This window comes from Schistocerca nitens, chromosome 8, assembly GCF_023898315.1.
Source record: "Schistocerca nitens isolate TAMUIC-IGC-003100 chromosome 8, iqSchNite1.1, whole genome shotgun sequence".
NCBI classification, from domain to species: domain Eukaryota; kingdom Metazoa; phylum Arthropoda; class Insecta; order Orthoptera; family Acrididae; genus Schistocerca; species Schistocerca nitens.
The window spans coordinates 109452852-109478987 of NC_064621.1; the positions used below are offsets into that span (position 1 = coordinate 109452852).

The 26136-nt window shown below is 41.5% G+C and overlaps 1 protein-coding gene across 1 annotated transcript in view; it reads left to right on the forward strand.

Annotated features, from left to right (window-relative positions):
- LOC126198698 (cyclic AMP-responsive element-binding protein 3-like protein 2) overlaps positions 1–26136 on the forward strand; it is an 82688-nt gene that overhangs the window by 31826 nt on the left and 24726 nt on the right. The window contains exon 3 of the mRNA XM_049935198.1: positions 12748–13143. Within this exon, the coding sequence (XP_049791155.1) occupies positions 12748–13143 (396 nt within the window). The remainder of the gene's footprint in view (positions 1–12747; positions 13144–26136) is intronic.

The window sequence follows — 26136 nt, forward strand, 5'->3', positions numbered from 1 at the left end:
CTGGCTCCTGCAAGGCCATCAGTAGTTCTAATGGAATGTTGTCTACTCCCGGGGCCTTGTTTCGACTCAGGTCTTTCAAACTCTTCACGCAGTATCTTATCTCCCATTTCGTCTTCATCTACATCCTCTTACATTTCCATAATATTGTCCTCAAGTACTTCGCCCTTGTATAAACCCTCTATATACTCCTTCCACCTTTCTGCCTTCCCTTCTTTACTTAGAACTGGGTTGCCATCTGAGCTCTTGATATTCATACAAGTGGTTCTCTTCTCTCCAAAGGTCTCTTTAATTTTCCTGTAGGCAGTATCTATCTTACCCCTAGTGAGACAAGCCTCTACATCCTTACATTTGTCCTCTAGCCATCCCTGCTTAGCCATTTTGCACTTCCTGTCGATTTCATTTTTGAGACGTTTGTATTCCTTTTTGCCTGCTTCATTTACTGCATTTTTATATTTTCTCCTTTCATCAATTAAATTCAATATTTCTTCTGTTACCCAAGGATTTCTATTAGCCCTCGTCTTTTTACCTACTTGATCGTCTGCTGCCTTCACTACTTCATCCCTCAGTGCTACCCATTCTTCTTCTACTGTATTTCTTCCCCCCATTCCTGTCAATTGTTCCCTTATGCTCTCCCTGAAACTCTCTACAACCTCTCGTTCTTTCAGTTTATCCAGGTCCCATATCCTTAAATTCCAACCTTTTTGCAGTTTCTTCAGTTTCAATCTGCAGATCATAACCAATAGATTGTGGTCAGAATCCACATCTGCCCCTGGAAATGTCTTACAATTTAAAACCTGGTTCCTAAATCTCTGTCTTACCATTATATAATCTATCTGATACCTTTTAGTATCTCCAGGATTCTTCCAGGTATACAACCTTCTTTTATGATTCTTGAACCAAGTGTTAGCTATGATTAGGTTATGCTCTGTGCAAAATTCTACAGGGCGGCTTCCTCTTTCATTTCTTCCCCCCAATGCATATTCACCTACTATGTTTCCTTCTCTCCCTTTTCCTACTGACGAATTCCAGTCACCCATAACTATTAAATTTTCGTCTCCCTTCACTACCTGAATAATTTCTTTTATCTCGTCATACATTTCATCAATTTCTTCATCGTGTGCAGAGCTAGTTGGCATATAAACTTGTACTACTGTAGTAGGCATGGGCTTTGTGTCTATCTTGGCCATAATAATGCGTTCATTATGCTGTTTGTAGTAGCTAACCCGCACTCCTATTTTTTTATTCATTATTAAACCTACTCCTGCATTACCCCTATTTGATATTGTATTTATAACCCTGTAATCACCTGACCAAAAGTCTTTTTCCTCCTGCCACCGAACTTCACTAATTCCCACTATATCTAACTTTAACCTATCCATTTCCCTTTTTAAATTTTCTAACCTACCTGCCCGATTAAGGGATCTGACATTCCACGCTCCGACCCGTAGAACGCCAGTTTTCTTTCTCCTGATAACGACGTCCTCTTGAGTAGTCCCCGCCCGGAGATCCGAATGGGGGACTATTTTACCTCCGGAATATTTTACCCAAGAGGATGCCATCATCATTTAATCATACAGTAAAGCTGCATGTCCTCGGGAAAAATTACGGCTGTAGTTTCCCCTTGCTTTCAGCCGTTCGCAGTACCTGCACAGCAAGGCCGTTTTGGTTAATGTTACAAGGCCAGATCAGTCAATCATCCAGACTGTTGCCCCTATAACTACTGAAAAGGCTGCTGCCCCTCTTCAGGAACCACATGTTTGTCTGGCCTCTCAACAGATACCCCTCCGTTGTGGTTGCACCTACGGTACGGCCATCTGTATCGCTGAGGCACGCAAGCCTCCCCACCAACAGCAAGGTCCATGGTTCGTGGGGGGTAACTTCACTTAACGAAGGTTTATTCAGTACTTGCACATACAAGAGCGCAGAGCGAAATGCCTCTGGCCATAACACATATGGTGTATATATATATAGTTACAGAACATTTCAGTACAGTGATTCTTGACATTTGTGGATACTTCTAGAATGTACTCGAAACGCATATAGAAATTAAAATTTTACAGTTCAGGTGAGTTTTGAACTCACGACCCACCATGCAACATTCTAGTATCATAACCACTACACCACAGTGACTGTGCTGCTCAGCTTCTTCTGCGACAATGCTCGCTCCTTAAGAGAACAGCATCTTGGTGTTACGTCCTCCTAATCCAGGAACGAGTCATCGGTCCTGCATACTCCGACTCTCGATGACTGATGTTCGCCCTGGCAATGATCTTCTTAGAACTTACTTTGCCACTACGCTCTCTGTCACCTTTGCGCTTGTTTCCCGTGGGCTGGAGCTTCAAATTTACCCTGGTTGCAGGATCCTTATAGGGCTTCATTCGAAGGACGTGGACCATATCTCTGATCTTTCATCGTCTTGTGTCAGGGTCGAAATCTTGAACTTCATAAGTAACATCAGACAACTGTCTTACAACCTTATAAGGTCCAAAGTAGCGCTTGAGGAGTTTCTCAGAGAGACCAGCCTTCCGACCAGCAGTGAAGATCCAGACGAGATCGCCGGGCTGGTAGATAACAGGGTGGTGACTCGCGTCATACCTTCGGTGATCATTTTCTTGAGCCTGCAGCGTGCAGAGTCAAGCTATCTGCTGAGTTTCCTCAGCTCTGGTTAACACCTGGCCGATGTAGTCATCGTCCACGTCATCAGGATGTAACGGAAACACAGTGTCCATCATCGTAGTCACCTCACGCCCATGCTCCAGGAAAAAAGGCGTAAATCCTGTGGTGTCTTGTTTGGTGGTGTTGTAGGCAAATGTCACAAAAGGTAGCACCTCATCCCAGTTGCTCTGCTCAACATTGACGAACATTGATAGCACGTCGGCCAAGGTTTTATTAAGGTGTTGAGTAAGCCCGTTAGTTTGCGGATGGTAGGCAGTCGTCATGTGATGAGTAATGTTGCACCAACGGTTTATCTCTGTCACAAGATTTGATTGAAAAACTTTCCCTCTATCCGTAATTAACAACCTATGGGCACCGTGTTTTAATACAATGTCGTCCAAAATGAATTTGGCTACCTCGAATGCTTCAGCTGTTTTCATGGCTTTTGTAATGGCATAGCGTGTCAGATAATCAGTGCAAACAGTAATCCATCTATTGCCACTAGCAGACATTGGAAATCCTCCGAGGAGGTCAATTCCAACATGCTGGAGAGGCGTTTTGGGTGGTGAAATTGGTATGTCGGCCAGGTGGTTTCTGAGGAACTGCCTTTCTCCTCTGGCACTCTCTACAGTGTGACACATAGTGACGGACACTCCTAAATAAACCCGACCAGAAAAATCTCTTGCATATCCTATCGTATGTCTTAATAAATCCTAAATGTCTGGCCTCAGGTGAGTCATGGAATATCTGTAGAACATCTAAGTGCATGTGTTTAGGAATCACTCGTAGCCACCTGTTTCCAAACGGATCACAGGTATTTTTTGGAAAGTAATCCATTAACTACTGTCCTTTCACATCCTCTGACCGATTTAAGGCAAGCATAATATGAGACGTCTTGGCGTCCTTCTTCTGCTCAGCAGAGAGACCGTGGAGTGCAGCAAGACAGTCATTATCTTCATCAAAGTCTTGATGGTCTTGCACAGGGTTTCTTTAGAGACAGTCGGCATCTTGGTGTTTTCTTCCACTTTTGTACACTATGGTAATGTCATACTCTTGAAGAGGAAGCGCCCACCCAGCGAGTTATCCTGTTGGGTCCTTAAGAACTGTCAACCAACAAAGTGAATGATGATCTGTAACAACTGTGAATGGCCTTCCATAGAGATACTGTCGAAATTTGCACAGGGCCCAGATCACAGCAAGACATTCTCTTTCTGTAGTTGAGTAATTTCTCTTGGTTTTTGTAAGTGTTCTAGAAGCATTTTCCATCCGATACTCGCACCAGAACAGCACCGATTCCGTACCCACTGGCATCTGTGTGTAGTTCTGTAGGTGCTCTCTCATCATAAAGACCAAGTACAGGGTCAGTTGTCAGAGCTTTTCGCAGCACATTGAAAGAATCTTGTTGTGCACCACTCCAGATAAATTTAGCATCATCTTTTAACAACTCTGGGAATGGCCTGGCTCTGATACAAAAGTCTTTGATAAAACGACGGTAATAAGAACATAATCTGAGGAAGCTTCTCACATCTCTAATACCTTTAGGGATAGGAAATTCCCTTGTAGACCTCACCTTTTCTGGGTCTGGCCGCACACCTTCGTTTGACACAAGGTGTCCAAGTATTTTGATTTCATTTGCTGCAAAGAGACACTTTCTTGGAGTAAGTTTCAGTCCGCCTTGTTGGTGACACTTAAGAACGGCCCTCAGTCTTTCTATGTGTTCATCAAATATTTCTGAGAACACTATAATGTCATCTAAATAACAAAGACACATCGTCCACTTCAGGTGATTTAAAAGATTATCCATCATCCATTCAAAAGTTTCTGGTGCATTACACAAACCAAATTGGCATTACCTTAAACTCATACAGGCCCTCAGAGCTGAGAATGCAGTTTTCTCACAATCAGCCTCATCTACTTCGATTTGCCAGTATCCCAAGTACATGTACATGGTTGAGAAAAACTTAGCCCCCTTCAGATAATCTAGCATATCGTCAGTTCATGGAAGAGGATAAACGTCGTTTTTAGTTATCTTATTAAGCTTCCTGTAATCAACATAAAAGCTCCAACTGCCATCCTTCTCCCTGAGGAGAACCACTGGTGATGACCAGGGGCTCCCTGAAGGCTGAATGATGTCATTCTTCATCATTTTCTCTACCTCATCGCGAATTATACGACGTTCCATTGCTGACACACAGTATGCTCTCTGGCTTATTGGTTGATGGTCTCCAGTGCTAATCTGGTGCTTCACTGTCGATTTGTCTAATTTGCTCTTCACCTGTGGACTGAAGCATTCAGAGAACTCTTGAGGAATGGAAAGTAGCCTCTTCTGTTGTTCCTTAGTGAGATCCGGTGATAGTCGAGCTAGAAAATCTTGTCTCATAATGGTAGTGCTAATTTCACCCACAGACTCGGCATGGGAGGTTTTTATGATGCTCAGCTGTTCTGCAATTAACGGCTCAGCATTTGCTACACACATGCATCTTGGAAGGATCTGCGGTTCTCGGCAAAAGTTCATTATCAACAATTCACCGAATCCATTCTTAAATGAGATGACAGAGGCTGGAATGACCAAGTTATTCTTCAGTAGTATGCTTCTCTTACATTCCACTACAAGATCTGTGGGTTGATGCATGGCATGACACATGACAGTTACCTTCCTAGTGCTGACTACAAAAATGATCACTTCATCCGGCACACGTAGTCTCCACTCACTCGGCTGTGCAACCTCCTGCCCACAGTATCTCATCTCTTCTAGTATAATCTTCAAGTGACCACAATCTATAATTGCCTGAGAAGCTTTCAAAAAGTGCCATCTGAGAATGACGTCATGACTACACTCTTGTAAGACAATAAATTCTAAGGGCTGTATATGGCCACTTAATACCCACACAAATGACACATCTTCCTGTAGGTTTTACATATTTCCCATTAGCCACCTTCAGCAGAGATGTTTTGTTGTCGACGAATATGGTTTTCTGCAACTGGCGACAGTACTTGTCCAAAATGACTGAATATGATGCTCCGGAGTCCACAAGAGCTTGGGCTGGTCAGCCATCCATGAGAATATCTACGTAGTTTCCTATCATTTTTGTAGTGATCGACAGCAGAGGATTTTTCTCTTCGGTGACCTCACCTCCAAGGAAGGTTGCACCCTTTAGTTTTCCATGTTGTGGCAGCTAGGTGATCGGTTGGAGCTTCTAAACGGTGGTGGAGACCTTGATCGGCATGTTGGGGAGCATCCTCTCCAGCAGCTAGCTTGCGGTGATGGTGACCTATGTCGTCCTTCACCCACATCTTCTTGTTCATCTTCATCGTCCCGGAGTTGGCGTCGGCTAAGATAGGTCTGCTGTCTTCTGGTGTGGGCGTCATCAAATATCCACCACCTTTCTCGACAATAGCGCAGCACATGTCCCGGTTATCCACAGTGGAAACATACTGGTTGGTTATCCTGGGTCCTCCAGATATCAGTCTTCCTTGGTGCCCAAACAGGTTCCTCATGCGGCATTGTAGGAATGTAACTTTGCCTGGGTCTCGAATTTTTCTCTATTTTAAAGGGAAATGAAGGACGAGAGATTGGGTTCAATGTCTGTTCCACTTCCTCCCTTATGACCTCTTGAAGTGTCTCAGTTTTTTGCTCGCTGTGCAATTCCAAGTGCCTTCTGAACTTCCACTCTCACTGTCTGTCGAAGAACACTTGTGAGATCAGTTTCTTCCTCTATCACAGACATCAATATGACATTTGGAAGCCGTTCATACCTGTTGTGTGTGATTCTGTTTTGATGCATTGGCCCGATATACTGGCACCATTTTATGAAGTCGTCTGCCGCCGAAACCTCCTTCAGGAGTAGGGCTTGAGACATGTCCTCAGCAACACCCTTCATGATATATGCAACCTTATCTTCCTCCTTCATTCTATGATCCACTATTTTACACAGCTCCAAGATGTCTTGAATGTAGAATGCTGTAGTTTCTCCTGAAAACTGTGCCCTGCACTTTAATTTATTTTCAGCCTTGCACTTCTGTCATTGTGTGTCGCCGAAATACTTGCGCAGTTCCACCTGGAATGCTTCCCAGCTTGTGAACTTCTCCTTGTTGTTCTCATACCATTACTTGGCAGTGCCCTCCAAGTAGAAAAATATGTTAGCCAAACACATGGTGTCATCCCATTTGTTAAATTTGTCTATAATGTCATATACCTTCAGCCACTTGTTTGGATCTTGGCCATCATCACCAGAGAACCCAGAAGGATGTCTCATGTGGTGGCACACAGTTGCAGTCATTGTATCATCCTCTTCTTCTTCTTCTTCTTATTTTTCTGTCTCCAATAGATTGCGATCTGTTGAATATGGCTCGAACTCTGGTTTCTTGCCATGTAAACAGCGGCTCTGTCGTGGCCTGATTGGAGCCACTGTACGCTGTCACAAGTCCCAATACCCAGCGCCACCACCAGAATAATGTCACATAGAAGAAGGTGTAATTAGATGAATGACGAACACTAACTTCACTTAACAAATGTTTATTCAGCACTTGCACATACAGGAGTGCAGAGCAAACTGCCTCTGGCCAGAGCACGTACTGTGTGTGTGTGTGTGTGTGTGTGTGTGTGTGTGTGTGTGTGTGTGTGTGTGTGTGTATATATATATATATATATATATCTGTGTGTGTGTGTGTGTGTGTGTGTGTGTGTGTGTGTGTGTGTGTGTGTGTGTGTGTGTGTGTGCGAGTGTATACCTGTCCTTTTTTCCCCCTAAGGTAAGTCTTTCCGCTCCCGGGATTGGAATGACTCCTTACCCTCTCCCTTAAAACCCACATCCTTTCGTCTTTCCCTCTCCTTCCCTCTTTCCTGATGAGGCAACAGTTTGTTGCGAAAGCTTGAATTTTGTGTGTATATTTGTGTTTGTTTGTGTGTCTATCGACCTGCCAGCGCTTTTGTTTGGTAAGTCTCATCATCTTTCTTTTTAGATATATATATATAGAACATTCCAGTACAATGATTCTTGACATTTGTGGATACTTCTAGAATGTCCTTGAACCGCATATAGAAATTGGAATTTTATAGTTCAGGTGAGTTTTGAACTCACGACCCTCCATGCAACGGTCTAGTATCATAACCACTACACCACAGTGGCTGTGCTACTCAGCTTCTTCTGTGACAATATATTTGTTCCAACCAAATGTGTGTGGGGCTTTGTTACACTTCACTTACGATCACCAAGTCTCAGAAGTGTGTGGGGGTAGGGGGGGGGGGAAATAATAATAATAATAATGAGTGGTCCTTTTTTGTTTTATTATGTTACAGCGGACTTGGTAGTGCCATAGTATTAATTGTTATTATTCGATTACTTTTATCTAATCATTTTTGTTTAATATTGAGTTGCCTGGTAACTATTATATATTTAGTAGTGATTTTATATTGGTATTGTCAAAGGATATGAGCAGACCAACTGTTTAGAGTATGTACTATATTTTGTTACATATCTGTACATCTGTCTCCATTACCAGTCACCTTTGATGTCTGTTTTTTAGTATTTGCTCACTACATCACATCAGTTTTCAATTGCTATCTAATAGGTTACTGTGCATCACTGTATATTCTCTAATAGAACATCATATGTTATGCTGAAGACTGACCATGCTGATGAATTCATAGATCACGTGGAATTCCATGTCTGTATGTGAAATGACATATGAGGTAGTCTTCTTTTGTAGGTACAAGGGGTAGTCAAATGAGAACCAAACACCTGCCACAATGGGCCCATGGAATGGTTCAATTCCAAAGTAATCATCACATATGTTAAGAAGTTTATCCAACTGGGAGACAAGATGATCAGTTCCTGTTTCATAGGAAGCTGTCAGTCACTGACAGACACACAACCACACCCACTCTTACACTTCCTTGATCAACTGAAACCAACATCCACTCATGTCTTTCTTCAGGTCACCAAAGATATGAAAATCACACATTGAAAGACCCAGACTGTACGGAGGATATTGCAGTGTTTCCCAACCAAATTGCTGAAGTGTAGCCTTTGTCCAGTTGGCAGTGGGGTCCAGGTGTTATCGTGAAACAGGATGATTCTGTCCAACAGTGTTCTGACATCCTGACGAGAAAGAGCAAAACCAACAATGGAAATATCCCACATCTCCTCCACCAAATAAATCCGGAGCTGTTTACACAAGTTCTGGGAAGGTCATGATGAGCTTTGACTGTTGGGGCCCTCTGCTTGTCGAGATCCTTGATCGTGGAACCACTATCAGTGCTCAGTGCTATGAAGACATTTTGCATTGTGCAGAAACTTCAACACATGATAAAGTCAAAACACCCAGCAATACTGTTGGACAGACTCATCCTCTTGCACTATAAAATCTGCCCCCACACTGCCAACTGGACGAAGGCTACACTTTGGCAATATGGTTGGGAAAGAATGCAACATCCTCCGCACAACCCAGATATGTCACCATGTGATTCACATATTTGGTGACATAAAGAAAAACATGCATGGATATGGGTTTCAGCCATGTGAGGTTGTGGATGCATCAGCGGCCAACCACATTATGTGACACAGGAACTTATTGTCTTGTCTCCCAGGGGGGTAAATGTTCCAACACGTGATAATTAATTTTGAATGGAGCCATTCAATGGTCTCATTGTGGTGGGTTTTCAGTTTTCATTTGATTGTTCCTCATATTACTCTTGGTTGTCCACTAATCTTACAAAGTTTTTGTGTGTTTTTTTCTGTAGCTGCCTTTTTCTTTTCATTGATGCAGCTGCTGTGATGATGCTGTTTTATCAAAACTGGTTGTAACAATAAAGAACAATTAATACAGCTTTGTGTCATGCATTTTCTGAAATACATAATGGCTGTCGGAAGTCATCTGGAGGAAAAAAAGTACAATGAAATAAGATAGTTGCGGTCTCTGCTTGTCAGGAAATGTGTGATATCCTCACTTGGAGGCTAACCTTCACTTGTAAAGAAAACCATTGCATATAAAGCATATGTATGAGCTGCAACTGTCATAAAGAAGATTTTGCAATTTGCATGAGCCACAGCCGATTGTGTAATATGTGTGTGCTGTTTCTACTTAAACTCTTTGCATTTCCTCTTAAAGTCTTTTTGGCTGTTTATGTTCCCCCTCTGTAATCCCTAATTGAATAATAACCACAAAGGCGCACAAGATTTATCATGGATAAAATAAAGTAAGGCTTGACTTACTTCACAGTAGCAAGAGACTGGATAAATGTAAGAAACTAGGTGCATACATGATTGTGTGTCCTGATGGTTACAGCTTTTTTGAGGTAGGACAGGTAGATCATTTGACATAGACTATCAGGAACACACAGCATCTCTGTAATTATATCTACACCATAAATCACTTTGTTACCATAACTAGTCTTTGTTATGATAACCTCAACTGGTGAACAGCTTTTTCTGTACTGTTCTACAGCTGGGTCAATGATCCTTTGCTCAAAACTGCTTGAGGATCTCATCCAGAGCACAGTTTTGTTTCACTTTGTCATGATAGTCATTGATACTTGGTACAGACAGGTGAAACCTACAATATTTCGTTGCTTTTAAAACAAAATTTCATCCACTAGCAGCAGCTGTCACAGAAACAACATTCTGTGACTGTGCGTCAATTAATTGGGGTTTAACTCTGAGGCAGCACATGCACACACAGCAAGAGTAGTGCACAACTCAGATACAAGTGACACATGATCACCCCACACATGGGAAGTTGAATTGTGGTGAATTTTGTAGCTGCCGAAAATCTGACTGGCTGAGTCATTTCAGTCAATCTAGATCTTCCCTCATACAGCAATGTTTGGCTCAGCACATTGCCATTTGGTCAACAGGATCATTTATGTGTGTTGGCCTTAAAAAGGCTGTAGTTTTGACTGAACCTCAGTTGTATACCTCAGGGTACAACTCTGGGAAAGACCATCCACACTCATACGACAAACATATCTAATATACATTCACATTTATATGAAATTTGTACCCATTTTTGAGTGATGTAGAAAGTCCTGAATGAAGTATTCTGTTGAGTGCAGATCTTTATGAATCAGTCAGAAAAATGGGTCATGCATACATGGGCACAACTATTCTACCACCCATTATGTGGTTTTGTCATAGAATCTCGATTCCATCCAGATGCTTAAAGGGACAGATTTATTACCTACATACTCTCCAAAAGCACGCGAGGTGATCAGGTTACATTGCATACAGTGTCAGTAATTTATGTTTGCGTTATGCATGTTAGAACAATTAGTTGTCACAAACAAAACTGCAGAATAACTGTAGATGTTGTGGGGACAAATGGTAGCAAAATAAAACATTTTAGCCTGGACAGAGCTACAAGTTAGCACATTTAATCTAAATGTAGAAATCCTGGAATAATAGAATTGCAGAAAAGAATCATTAGCAATGTGAGCTGTACATCCAAGGCAATCATGTTGCCCATTATTTAAAAATCTACAATTATTAATAGTTACCTCCCCACGTATGTATGATATTATCATCTTCTTACATAGCAATTTAGAATTGTTCATGGAAAACTAATTTGATCATTCATATAATAAAATGAATAAAGATAATTTTTTGCTCAGAAAAGTAGAGTGATTGCACCTTAATTATTATAATCTAAAATTCAGATTGTTCGTAAATTCAATTTACAAACCCCAAGGAAATGTAAATGGTGCTAAGTGTATGGTAATTTTAATTTGAACTTGTATACAAGAACATGTAACTTTCCATTCTGATCAGCTAATTAGTGCAGTAACAATATCAAGTGCTAATTACAGTAGCAGCAACGGAATTTTGTTTGGAATATAAGGGAAGAAGAATGGGCCACATGGGTTCAGTAAGCTCCAGGTATACATTAGTGTGTAGTATCATTACCGTATTAGTCAACAGGTTACAAATGTAAAGGAAGGAGGTTTAGTGTTTAATATTCCATCAACAAGAAGGCTATTTGAGATGAATCACAACTCAAATGGGACTATAATGGGTAAGAAAATGGACTGTGTCCTTTTGAAAGGAACCACCCTCACATTTGCCTTAAATGATTTAGGGAAACCATGGAAAACCTAAATCTGAATGGTGAGATGGATATTTGAATCCCACTCCTCTCTAATGAGAGCCCAGTTACTTAACCATTGTGGTACATCATTTGGTAGCTATGAAATATAGTCAAAGTGGCAGAAAAATTTGTGCCAGTCTTCTACCAAAAATATGCGGGCAAGTGGCACACAATGTTGTTGTTGTTGTTGTTTTTGTTGTTGCTTTTTTTTTTCATGCATATTATTTCATTTCCTTTTTCAGTGCCTTTTTCATGCCTAAGGAATTTTTAGTGAAAATTTTGAAGTACTCTGTAGTATTCCAGAACTAGTAAGAAAGAAGCAATCTCACAAACAATTATTATTATTATTATTATTATTATTATTATTATTATAGACTGTACCATAGAATGATCCTGTGAGTGCTGTGCCACATTAATGGTGCACAAAATTCATATGTTAGTAGTTTCAACATTGTAGAAACTACAAATAACATTTCTCTTCCACATCATCAAACAGCAGGGCCAGGGAATTAATCAGCTCATTCGACACAAAATTGTGATGGAACAGTTTGAATGAGCTCTGCAACATGGAATTAATTTACTAACTGACTTGTTGGTGATACAGTAATGTTTATAAAAATATTATGAAAAGGATAGATTGCTACTTACCATAGAGAGGAGACACTGAATATCAGATAGGAACAATGAAAAGACTGCTATTCATTTCTGCTTGTCTGTTACTCAGCATCTTCTCTGTGTGGTAAATGTATACCAGTCTTTTCATTGCGCCTGTCAGCGACTCAGCGTCTCCTCTAAATGGTGAGTAGCAGTCTATCATTTTCAAAATACTGTCAGTAGTCCATAGTGGACTTTCTATTCTTTAATAATATTTATAATGGGCCTACATATTTGAGGTTACTTCATTTGTAGTTAGTATTTTTAACAATAAATTTTGTTTTGTTTGTTAGCTTCATTAGCTACTATGTCACACAGTATCTGCTGTGAAGAATGTCAAGAACTTTTCATTTACAGACGTCCCTGTCAAAACACCCAAACTGAAACAAGCTATTAACACAAATGCACATATAAGTAATTTGAAGACCAGTAATATTCAACAAGTGTTGCGGTTAACATCTGTATCTGGCAACCCACGATCTATTCTTCTACCTGTCAAATTGAATAGCTTATCAGACGTAAAAACAATTAAGATTATTAATGCTACAAGCACAAATCTTCCAACAAAAAGTCCTCGCAAGACAGCAAGCAATGGACTTCACGAAAGTGGTTCAGTTTTTGACGTACAGACAATGTGTGTGGAAAATTTTGTGCCAGCTGATGATATGTCAAGTAACTGCTCATCTAAAGGAAGCCATTCTGAAGAAACTGGAGATGAGTCAGACAGCAGTTACCCAAGACTGGAGCTGACAGGTTGGTGTATGAACTTTTGATGTGTTTCAAAAAGTACAGCTATAAAATTATGAAACAGAATTGCTGGCCCCCCCCAGACTACCTTCATGAGGTAAGATACTCAATATTGTCGATAGACACATATAAAAATAAAAGAAAACATCCTAGCTTTCAGAACTAATGGTTTCTTCCATGGGGCGAAGGGAGACGTGGGTTGGGGAAGGTTAAAATGGATTGGCACTTCAGTCAGACTCGAGAACAAGATGAGGGAAACTGCTTAGTGACAGCTGGTGGATTCCTCTCAAACTCAGGGTCTGTATGACCTGCCTTCCTTGTTAACATTTCTCACTCCTCTCCAAGGAAGGAATTAATAGTTCTGAAAGCTACAACAGTTTCTTTCGTTTTGTGTGTGTCTGTTGGCGGTACTAAGTGTTTTGCCTCCAGAAGGAAAGTGAAGGCTAGGAGTTTTGTCTCATAATTCCATTACATATTTAGTCAGTCAAGTGCAAGAGTGTGCAAGTATGTTGTCATTAAACATCTTACTATTACTGCCTATACTAATTTGACTAATTCATTGTTAGATGTGGATAACTTCTCCAGATTATGTTTCTTAATAAAAATGAGTAGGAAGCGTTTATTGTGATTGCATTTGTTGATGATTCCTTTTCAATGCACGAGCTGTACCCACCTCTGAGGTCACTAATGCATGCTTATGTGGGACCCGGGGGTAAGCTGGTTTGAATCCTGGTTGTGGAAGAAATTTTCACTGCTAGTGTTTGACCAGCAAGGGAAGGAGAGGTGGTGGTGTAAAGTTCCTGATCACCAGGTGTTACACCATTGTCCTGGTTTCAGTACCAAACCACTCTGCAGTATCTAATGAAGTGAGGGCACGTGACCCTGTTGATGGGGTTCGTCCATTGGACCAAGACGTTAAGCCCCCTTGGGGCTATTCGCGAGGAGAAGGCTATGTGCCAGGCCCGGGCTTCACCCTCTCCCTTCTCTCATCATCATCATCATCATCATCATCGTCGTTTCATCCAACACACACACACACACACACACACACACACACACACACAGTATATTCATGTAGTATTACAAATAATGTAATGGAGCATGTTGTAAATAAATAAAAGTAAAAAAGTTCGCGAGCTGTGCCATACTGTGATACCTGAAGCTTCTGGTGACTGGACCAGTACCCATTGTGGCTCTGATACTACTTATTGTTCTCGGAGAGATGGCGGTGGCTATGTGTGTTGATTTATTTTATTTATTTACATAGCAAGTTCCATTTGACCATATGAGCCAACCTACTTTATTGTGGAACAACTCAGTATGCAGTTTACAGAATGCTTATTAAAACATTATTGACAAGGAATTAATGAATTAATAAAACACAAAAAAGTGTGCATAAATAAATATCACATTACAAAGAAAAGTTCTCAACTACTGCAACAAACTCCTGTACAGTATAGGAGGAGTGAGCCACAAGGAACGGTTGAATACTGAATACTTGGGGTTTGTAACTCAAATTTTTAGTTTTGCTGGAAGGTTATTGAAAATGAAACCTGCTGAATTATGCACATACCTCTGCACAGGGCTTAAGGAAATGTTGTCAAAGTTTACATCATTTTTCCAGCTGGTGTGCACTGAATGAAGTTAAAATTTCTTCTGAAAAAGTCAATATTGTCAACAATGAATACCATGATAGAATACATGAACAGGGGCAACAGTTAGAATTCTGAGACACCTGAACAGTGACCTACACGTAGTTCATGAACTGATACCACAGATCAGTCTGGCCGTCCACTTCTGAGCTGAGAATATTTGTGAATGTACAGAGTTGCCACAAAATACTGTACAGTACGAGATAATAGAGTGAAAGTAACGAAAGTAAACAAGCCTTTGGGTGCCAGTGTCAGGGGCAGTGCAGACCATTCTTGTAGTGAAGGTAGCAGCGCATCATCTTAAATGAGAGACTTCTAAGGAAGTGTTACCTCTACCCACAGTCCTTAGAATTTAAAGTGGTTGACTTCAGTGACTAACCACCTTCGGACAACTTTTACAAGAGAGTAAGTTTGTGTATGAATGTGCATGAGTTTTTCTAAAGCTGAAGAAGGATTTCGTCCTCTAACTTTGTCTACTGTCAAACGATCTTTCAAATGTACCTGTCTGTTGCACAGTGCCTCATCTGTGATGTGAGTAATGCCCTGTCCTAATTCTTGTTGTGAAGATCATTAAGAGCAGAATAGAGTGCACCATCTTTTTTTGTATGCGGAAATCAAATGGACGAAGTCACATTCATGATATTAGTTTCAAATGAAAACTAGCTTATAAATGAACATTGGCTTGCTTCTATTGCAGTAAGTGATTGGATCATACCTTTGTGTAGATACAATTTTATGGCATTAATTTCCACTTACACTACCACCTTAAATTATTATGAGCATTCTGTGAAGCATTTTGTAGACCTTCTTAACAGTCTTTCCACAAGATGCCAGTGGTGGATTAACTTCCCATTACTTGGTGACTTTTAATAGTAAAGTACCAATCAGCTGTAGGGGAGTAGGTTAATATCTCCTGATCTTTGCGCTGATCATGAGCTCCTCACCACTTACACTCTGTTCTATCTACCAGAACATTATGCAATTAAATGCATATGTAAATGCAAATATTAGTATCTTATTGATTACATCATCACTAGGGAACTTATTATTATGTAAATAATTTTTTTCTCATAGATAAAAAACTGTAATAACACAAAAATTTCTGAAACAGCACACTTCAGTCATATATAAAATTATATTTCACATAAAAATACATTTTATTCATGAATGTAATGTATAGTGAGTGATCTCCACTACATGTGTTACTTTGTGATCTGGAAGTGGACTAACTTACTTACGATGTGCACTGCTGATCTAGTGTACACAACAGTCTGCAGTCATTGCCGTTGTCTTAAAAACAATGTTTGTACAGTATGGTAACTTAAGTGGCAACATAAAGCCGAAAGTGAAGTTAGGTTTTCGTGCTTGTTTGCAACAATATGTTGCTGAATTTAATAGCATCTTTACAAGTGGAGGAAGAATTCTGCTCTCTCAGAAATGTGGGAAATAGTAAACACAGACTAGTGATCTCAAGTTTTGCAGCATTTAGTGGGTAGTAAACATAGAATGGCCATTTCATGAACAACTTCTAGACAAGTTGTTTCAGGTGAAGCAGCTTCCTCTTCAGAAACCATAGTTTCAAAAAGTTCCAAATGTTATGCAGATTCATGCAACACTTTTCTTTCATGTGATGTTCCTTTATTGAAATTGAGAAGTCCAGTGCCCCAAAATTTTCTCTTGAAATACACAAATTTTGAAGCAGCAGAAGAATCAATATTTAAAAAATTCTATGTGGCCGCCTTTTGTGAATAAATGCTAAGAAAGATCAGAGCAGACTGCAAAAATAAAAATACTTAGGTAAGCATTGACAAATCGGCAGACTCTAGCAAAATGAAAGTGGAAAACATTGTGGTAGGAGTGATAGTAAATAATAACATGGTTTCCAAATGCTGATTTCTATTACCCTATAAAGAAAAACCATCCTTGAATCATGTAACAGTGGCTGACTTATTCAATGAATTTCTGCAGTTTTTATGACCAAAGGACACGAAATTAGTTAGTGTTTTCCTCTTACTTATGGATGCTGCACCATACATGAAGCAGTCAGCCGAAGGTCTTTCTGTAATCTTCCCACATATGATATACACAACGTGTATAGTACATGGTTTATATGAAGTATGTGAGTGGGTATGTAAATTATATCGTGAAGTGGACAAATTGATCTCAAATGGCAAAAAGGTGTTTGTGAAAGTACCAAGAACAGATTTATCAAAGCCAAAAATCCAGATTTTGGACTTCCTCATAGACCCATCGCTACTCATTGGAGGACATGGTTTTGGAATTTTAAATTGGTGACTGATGAACTAATTAAAGATGATGCTTCTTCAGCTGAAATTCTTCAGAATTTACTCAATGACAGCACACTAAGAAATGAATTGTCTTACATGTCAGCAAATTTGAGTTTTTTGTTTCATTAAAAAATTATAAACATCAATCAGCTTGTTAATTGAGACAGTTAATGAAGTCAATAACATTGAGAAAAAAATTAATTCACTCAAAGGTCCAAAAGTGGATTTCATTAAACAGAAATTTGAAAATGTGTTCAAAAAAATGGTGGAGTTCATACTATTTGTAAAATTTCCTAGGTGAAATGGAAAATGTGTTTGCCACTGACATTCCTTTGATGAAATAGGCAAGATTATCATCACGCGATGTCGAAAGATCATTCTTGCAGTGTTGTGCATTGTTTTGAATCAACTGACATCAGTTTGTGATGGAAAACTTTGAGAGTTCAGTGCAACAGTGAATTGTTTGAATCCACCGCTATGTCAGGTTGATTTGTGAATGATTTTTTAACATACATATTTACAGCTTTGTAATATTGAAACAAAATACTTTTGCATTTTGATGCATATTTTTTGTACATAAAAAATAATATATATTTAAGTTTTTTAGCACATGAAGATCTGTTCGCAAGTCATCACGCAGTTACATGTTAAGAAATTATTTTCATTACAAAGACAATGGATAAGATTGGCAGTTGTCGAACAGACCACAAACTTCTTATTGTTTGCCTCAGGTTATCTTATACATTGAAAAGTTAATATTCATACATCAACCCATCTGGAATGAAATTTGAAGTATTAAAACTTCAGAATGAAATGGCCACCGCAGGGTACCAGAATTGTATTTTAGGTCTGCTGATTCAGCACCCAGCAAAAAGAAAGTAGTAGATGCAGAATGGACCACATTTGAAAATGACTTTGTAGGATCAGCAGAAAATCAGTGTAGAGAAAAGGGAAACACAAGACCGGTTTGATGAAAGCAACAATGAAATTTTAACTCTCAATGAAGATAAAAGAAAAACCTGTCTACCTCCATCTAAGGTTACATTGTCTAGAGTGAAGAAGATACATTTTCAGGAGGTGAAAAACAAATATCAGGACAAAATAAGGGAAGTATAAGGTAACTGATGGCAATGAGAGCTAGACAGCTATGCAATTTTTATGCTGGATTAAAGTTAGTTTTATGAATACATACTCTCCTCAGCTGAAAATCTGAAGGACGAGTACAATATCACCATTCTTACTGGGGTTCGACACATCTTGAGGCACCGGAAGGATGACCTCAACTCACTGCAGAATCATAAAGCCTTTGTGCAGAAGATTTTCTTCAGTACTCACCACAGCAATCTTTATACCACTCAAAAGTCTGAACTGATAAAAGGTTCATTCCCCAGGAAATAGCTTTCAAAACCTCATAAAAAGCAAGAGGGCTACTCCTCAAAACCAGAACAAGTAGTCTGATCCATTTAATATGGGAAAGTACAAACCATACCAGTCGATTTGTAAAGATGCCATAATAGTCACAATTTTTAGTAAAGGACTTGAGAGTATCCACAGCAAATATTGTCATATCTGTGCTCTGTATTGAAGGAGCAATTTTGTTTCCTTTTTTATTGTTAGTGACTAAAACTGCAGAAATCAGATCCATAGCCTAGCTCTGTAAGCATGCTTCTAAGCATGTGTAAATTTAAACAAGTAAATGAACAGCATAATAATACTAAGCACTGAAAGGAATGCATAAGCTGTTTGGCAGAATCTCATGGGGACAGAAATGGAACTTAGGTTGATTTTGACAAAAGTAATCTCTACTTTATTCCAGAGATCTACCTACAACAACAAAACAGAAAGTTTAGGAGAATAATGAATTTAACTTATGGAATTAAATAGCATCTAGGCTCATGGTAGTGTAGTTTAGTTAGCAACAAATTACAGTGTTTGCATCCCTTGCTAAGGCAATATATATCAATAGATCCTGTATAAAACTATTGCAAATGATGTTGTTGGGATGAAGTTCACATCTTGTAGTTCCAGAAATGAATGCTAAAAAATATTAAACTGAAATCATTGCACAGGGAGCCTGTTACATTTAGGCGGATTGGAGGTTCACGAGCTAGCATTCGTACCTCATGCATAATAGTAAAGTAAAAAGTGCGTAAAATAAAAAGAGAGCAGATATTTAAATTAATGAAGTGAAACAGACTCATCTGATGGTGAAGGGAGTGAGAACGGTCTGAAACGGATTTGTGGTGCACGTGGTGGGAAAGGAGTGCCTGAATGACCGGGCGTGAACCGGGTAAGGTAGTCACTTGGTACTCTTGGTACTTGGTTGTAACTGCACTGAAGTTGTGATTGCTGCACTCACTTATTAATCCAGTGCTGATACATGGAGGATGAACCAGGTGTCCAATATCAGCCTTCACTCAGAACCATGGAGTCTTCTGAGAAAGCATAGCCCAAAAAAGAGGTGTGGAAGATGTGGTGGAATACCTTTTACATACTGAACTGTGAGAAACTATAGTAAACTGGTTCCGAAAGTGAAATTTCACTGATGAAACAAACTCTGGTGAGAGGCGGTAGCCAAGGGCACAAGCCACATGGCATTGTGTGAGTTGAGCTGCCAAGAGAGCAGTTGGGAGATGTTGATTTGTTGAAGCAAGAGCAAAGACAGACTCGTGGCGGTTCAGGGTGCATGGCTTCCAGAAGGCATGGTTGTCAAATGTCTTATCTGTGGCAGAAGTTACCAGCCTGGGCACTAGACTAAGGCAATGATGCTGTAGTAATGTTTTGTTACCTAACTGACAAGTTTGATTACAAAATAGTGAAACAAGGCAAAGGGGCCACTGCACAAGGAACAGGGTCCACAAATTGTTAAGAAACACACTTATTTAATGACTACACTACTATGAAAAATGCTACACTCTCAAAATTTACAAATGCTGATGAAAGTCACCCGCCATTGTGATGGCACCAGACAAAGGCATGGTGCATTTGGAATAATGACACTGAGCAAAGTCACAAGCTTGCCTCAGAGAATCACCATCATGACACCGATATTTCTCACCTCGAGGTGCAGAATTAATCATATCTGGTAGAAGATGCAGCACAAAACATTGATTTACACACCCAGCTGCACAATAAGCATAGAGATGACGTGGATGTGTTGTGAAATTTCATGATAAGCATCTCTGCATTGCTTGTCCATCACAGTGCAAGCACAGAACTGAAGCCAATGTTGATGCTGTGAGGAGAAGGTGAAGACTGAGAGTGAGGCTAGTTTGGCAGAAGCCTTGCTAGGGACTGAATTATTTATTGTCCTGTACTGGTAGCCAACAACTATAGTATGTAGGTATCTGGTCGCATGGCAGGAAAAACAGCTTAGGACTGAAGTAAATCCATGAAGGAAGAAACTTGCCACCTTAGTAGATGGCTGTAGTGAGCTAGAGACATACAGAAATGCTAAGACAGTTATGCAGCAAAAGGCCGCCACAATATGCTAACTAACAGGAGCTTTGCTGATTGCTGCCTTTGACGAGTGTGGCACATTGTCTGCGCTGTCAGTGGGAGTGAACAAAGGGAGTCACCAATATACCATTGCACATATCTGTGCTAGAATTATGCTAAACACGTTTCAATCAGTCTGGAAATATATGCCCTGAATCTCAGTGAAGACTATATAAATAATATTACAGAACTTATGAGAAAAGTATGAACACTCTAGAAGACACTGTAATGAGTCATAGACTCAGATGGAGTGATTGCATTCAGCACATGAGTGATAACACATTTCCTTGTCAAATCCAGTATTGTGATCTCAGTACTGGCAGATGACATCATGGTGTCTCTCTATAAAGTGCCACAAGAACAAGCTAAAAAGGCTTTAAGAGTAAAAGCATAAATCCAAACACTTCAGGTGCACTGGCAGATAATTTGTAATTCTCTTTTTGAAAGTCATAGAAGAACTGAAGCTGGAGCTCAGCTAAAGCGGAAACTGTGACAGATACACCTAGGGCATTGCCTACGATGTTGGCTAGTTTCAACAAGACTGTGGGTGCTGCAATTTCAAGAAGCATCTCAAAAGTGGTAGACCTTTCAGTTGGGACGATGATCTTTGCAGTGTGGTCCCTTCAACCCCCACAAACCAACCAGACCTTTCAGTTACTAGTATTAGTCTTCTATTTTCTTCATAGTCTGTATCACAGCAAAAAATTTATTAGCCCTGAACTGGTCAAATTGATTGTGTAACATCAGTGGTTTGCATGGTTGACTCTGTCCACGGTTCTGTACTAGGCCTGCCTGTGTTTATCAGAAACATGTTACTCATACAGCATGTAGCATATCGTATTCTGGTTATTTATTAGATGTGATGATATTGCTGTTATGTAAAACAAAATTTACACTTCTTGTTTCTTCCACTCATCCATATTGTTACATGCACACTTTTCACGGATGATAGAAAAATGCTATTTGCAAACAAACAACTTACACTGACCATGACGAGTTGTGATAACAACATTCTTTTTCCTACCACACATAACACAGTGACTCTTCTTTTTGTTTGAAGGCTCTTCCGATTCTCAAGATTCTTCCAGTTTATAAGCTGTCAAAAATATTTTGAGACCATCTGGAAGCATCAGAATGTAACATTTGTAATTAAAAGAGCTTTCATAAGTTGTTGAGACAGTAGTTTCAAAAATATTCTTCTTGGTTTTCTTGGGTATTCTACATTGGACTGAAATCATATTTGGGCACTGATACCTGTGATATTTAGTAAAGCAAAGCGTTCAGCCATTGTTATCCCAGCTGTTACTCAAGCCACGGGGTATTTACAGCACATCTAGTTGACTGTATCAAATCCTCCCTTCGCCATGTTGTTGCTCATGACTATGTGAGGTTTGTTAGTTTCCTCATCAACTGTGCCTTCATTGTGCATGGAGCTTAACAGAGTAGCACCTCTTCTACCCCGGCCACCCACTGTAGGAGCCCACCAGATATACCCTGCTTATGTGAGTACATGATACACGATCGGAGATGCAGCGGCGGACTTCTGTGGGGCGATGGGGAGCTAATGAGACATAATACAATTGACAGTCATTTATTAGCTAGAGTTTTACGTTCACTTTTTTTTTCTTCCTGGCGCTGCCTAGCAGCGACAGTACTGATAGCATGCTGCACGAAGGTGCAGAGTAGCACTACAGTGCTCTGTGAGGAATTTGCAGGCGCAGGCTCTCATTGTCACGGGTCAGTGCTGTGACTCTGTCGTAGGAGTGTGCGGCAGCCAGTATGTTGTTACAGCCAGCATGGTTGTGGATGCCTGTTGGAGCCTTCACACTCCCATTGAGTAAAGCACCACTTAGGCTTGGCCCCAGAAATCTGCCTGCCCCTGATGTAAGTTGTCAAGATGGCATATACGTGGAGGACCCAACAGCGACACAAAGGGTGGCTCGAGAGGCATTAGGACACAGCTGGTAAGCCAGTATTTGTGCTGCACAGGAGTGGCAGCACAGGAATCCTGCTCCCAAGCCCAGCAGCTCACAAATCGGTTCTTCTCTGAAAGATCAGCACAGCCCTCACCTTCATTCAGTCACCGTTGTAACGAGCGGGAGTGCACCTCACAGAATACAAGTTTCCTCCACAGCCAAATGGCTGTAGACTCATAGCAGTGGACTTTGAGGCGACGGTGGTTGTAGACACTTGAAAGTATTCATCATAGCATCCTGCAACTAGTAGAGCTGACGTTCCATCAGTATACAGCGTGTCCCAGCTATCTTGTCCACCCAAAATATCTCTGGAACAATAACAGCTATTGGAAAACGACTTTCACCGGTATCAATGTAGGGCTGGAGCCCATGAATGTACATATTTGGAAACATTCTAAAACGAAAGCATATTTGTTTTTTAACACAAACTTATGTTTTTTTAAATGGACTTCCTATATTTTTTCTTCAGCAATCCATAGCATGACAAAGCACATACACAATGGCGTTGATTGCATCGCAATATTCCCATTACATCCCGAGATATTGAGACGCGAAGTTGACGCTTGAAACACCCGACATGCGCTGCTAGCGCACGTCCTGAGGCTCAGGCATGAACCCCATGCTGCCCGTAATCGCGATGTGATTGACATGTGTAATCACACCTCCATACTTATCAAGAGGTCTGAAACGAATGTCAATCACATCGCGATTACGGGCAGCATGGGGTTCATGCCTAAGCCTCAGGACGTGCGCTAGTAGCGCATGTCGGGTGTTTCAAGCGTCAACTTCGCGTCTCAATATCTCGGGATGTAATGGGAATACTGCGATGCAATCATCGCCATTGTGTATGTGCTTTGTCATGCTGTGGATTGCTGAAGAAAAAATATAAGAGGTCCATTTAAAAAAACATAAGTTTGTGTTAAAAAACACATATGCTTTCGTTTTGGAATGTTTCCAAATATGTACCTTCATGGGCCCCAGCCCTACATTGATACCGGTGAAAGTCGTTTTCCAATAGCTGTTATTGTTCCAGAGATATTTTGGGTGGACAAGATAGCTGGGACACCCTGTATGTGATGCAGATGGATTTGCCTAACTCTGAGTGTTGTGTCTTGCTCCTACAGCATAGACACAATGAGGTAGCTAGGTGCACGCTAAACTAACGCAGACGGGCGTGAAGTCTGAAACAGGATACTGGATGAAAACTATAAAGAAAAGAAGGGAGCTTCTTTTATACTTAACTTTAATGAATCCTTGGAATACATCTCTCTTGAATATTCGTTAGCTATAAGCACTGATACAAATGGCGCCTTGCTAGGTAGTAGCTATGGACTAAGCTGAAAGCTATTCAATCTGTCTCTCAGCAAATGAGAGGAAAGCTTCGTACGTCTGGTCGCAAGCTATGTCGTCCGTACAACTGGGGCGAGGTCTAGTCCGTGTATTGTGACCTGCCATGTGGTGGCGCTAGGATTGCGATTACACAGTGGCGACACGTGGGTCCGACATGTACTACAGGACCGCGGCCGATTTAAGTTACCACCTAGCAAGTGTGGTGTCTAGCGGTGACACCACATTCCTCCCCCGCAAATCGGCGAACGGTCGTGAGATAAGGCTTCCGCCCGCCGTGGGGAGGACCCCATGTTGACGTATGCGATGAGGTGGGGAGCCTAACAACAGGCGAGGCTGTGCCACCCGCACCCGGCCATTCGGTCCGAGGGGAGCTAGGAAACGCCTGCAAACCTAGTCCAGGGTGCACGTCAACATGAGGTGTATGCGCATTTAATGACACAGGAGGGAATAGGGGCCGAAGGGTCGACCTCCATGTGGTCTGGGAAGCCGACGCGCGACGACGACACCTGGTCCGGAGCGGGCAAGAGGTCCATGGTGGAGGACGGCTGGGCACGGGAAGCGAGCGGCGGCGCGTGACCCAGGGAGGCGCCAGGCGGCTGCAGCGAAGCGTCCGCTGCGGGCGGCGGCGGCTGCGGCGGCGGCGGCGCGACGCCATGGGGCAAAATGGAAGGCAGCGTCGGTAACACCTGGGGATGAGGCGAGCCAGTAGATGGGTCCCCAGGGCGCTGACCTGACGGCTCCGTCGCTGAAAGCAGACGGGGAGCGGCAGAACCCAGGCGACGACAGAGGCGCAGCTGATTGAGATGCCGACGCACCTCACCAGAGGCCCCCAAAACCAAATACATCGCGCGGCCGAGGCAGCGAAGAATGCGCCCTGCGAGCCAACGCTGTGAACCGCGATAGTTGCGATAATAGACAACGTCGCCAGGAGCAAAAGCAGGAGTCCGCCGCTGCACAGGAACCTGATGTGGCGGATGCAGCAAAGACATCAGGGTGCGATGAGATCGACCATGGAGCAATTCAGCCGGCGAGCGACCATCGCGGGGCTGAGAGCGATACGATGACAAAAAGAGTAACAAAGCGTCCTCCCGAGAATGCGATTCTTTCAATTTCAACATCTGTGACTTGAAAGTCCGGACCAATCGTTCAGCGGCACCGTTTGACTGAGGCGAAAACGGCGCGGATGTCAGATGTTGAATACCATTGGCCTTGCAGAATGACTGAAATTCTGCGGACATGAATTGTGGGCCATTGTCGGAAACAATAGTCTGCGGAAGACCCTCAATGCAAAAGATAGCAGACAAGGCTTGGATTGTGGCAGAAGACGTCGTGGAAGACATCCGGACAACAAAAGGAAAATTACTGAAAGCATCGACCACAACCAACCATCGAGCATTCCAGAATGGACCAGCAAAATCGATGTGCAAGCGTTGCCAAGGGGAAGTGGCGTTCGGCCATGCAAAGAATTTCCGCGGCGGTGCGGATTGTTGTTCGGCACACGCCACGCAAGAGGAGCACATATTCGTAATCGCAGCATCGATTCCAAACCAAGTACAGTGCTGACGAGCAAGTTGTTTCGTACGCACTATACCCCAATGTCCTTGGTGAAGAAGCCGTAAGACAGAGGACTGTAACGAACGTGGGACCACGACTCGGGATTGATCATTATCGGAACGCAACAACAAAACACCACGTCGTACAAAAAGTCTCTCCTTGTGAGCAAAAAAACGGCGAACCAAAGGATCTTCGATCCGTGACTTTGACAAGGGCCATTGCGTAGCAACAAAACGCAAGACAGTAGCAAGGACAGGGTCAGCAGCTGTGGCTGTAGCTACACGACGAAAATCAATCGGAAACGATTCGACCACGTCATCGGTTTCCGAATCAATGAACATGCAAGCAAGTTCGGAAGAATCGAATGCTTTATCCTCAGCAACAGGCAAACGGGACAACGCATCAGCGTTTCCGTGCTTAGCAGTGGACCGATACAAGATATCGTAGCGGTACTGCGAGAGAAAAAGAGACCAGCGAATGAATTTCTGCGCTGTACGTGGAGGTACAGGCTTGTGCGGATGAAAAAGCGATGTCAAAGGTTTGTGGTCCGTGATGATGGTAAAGTGACGACCATACAAGAAGTCATGGAACTTGGTAACACCAAACACGAGAGCTAAAGCTTCTTTCTCGATCTGTGAATAATTTCGTTGCGCAGATGAGAGCAATTTTGACGCAAAGGCA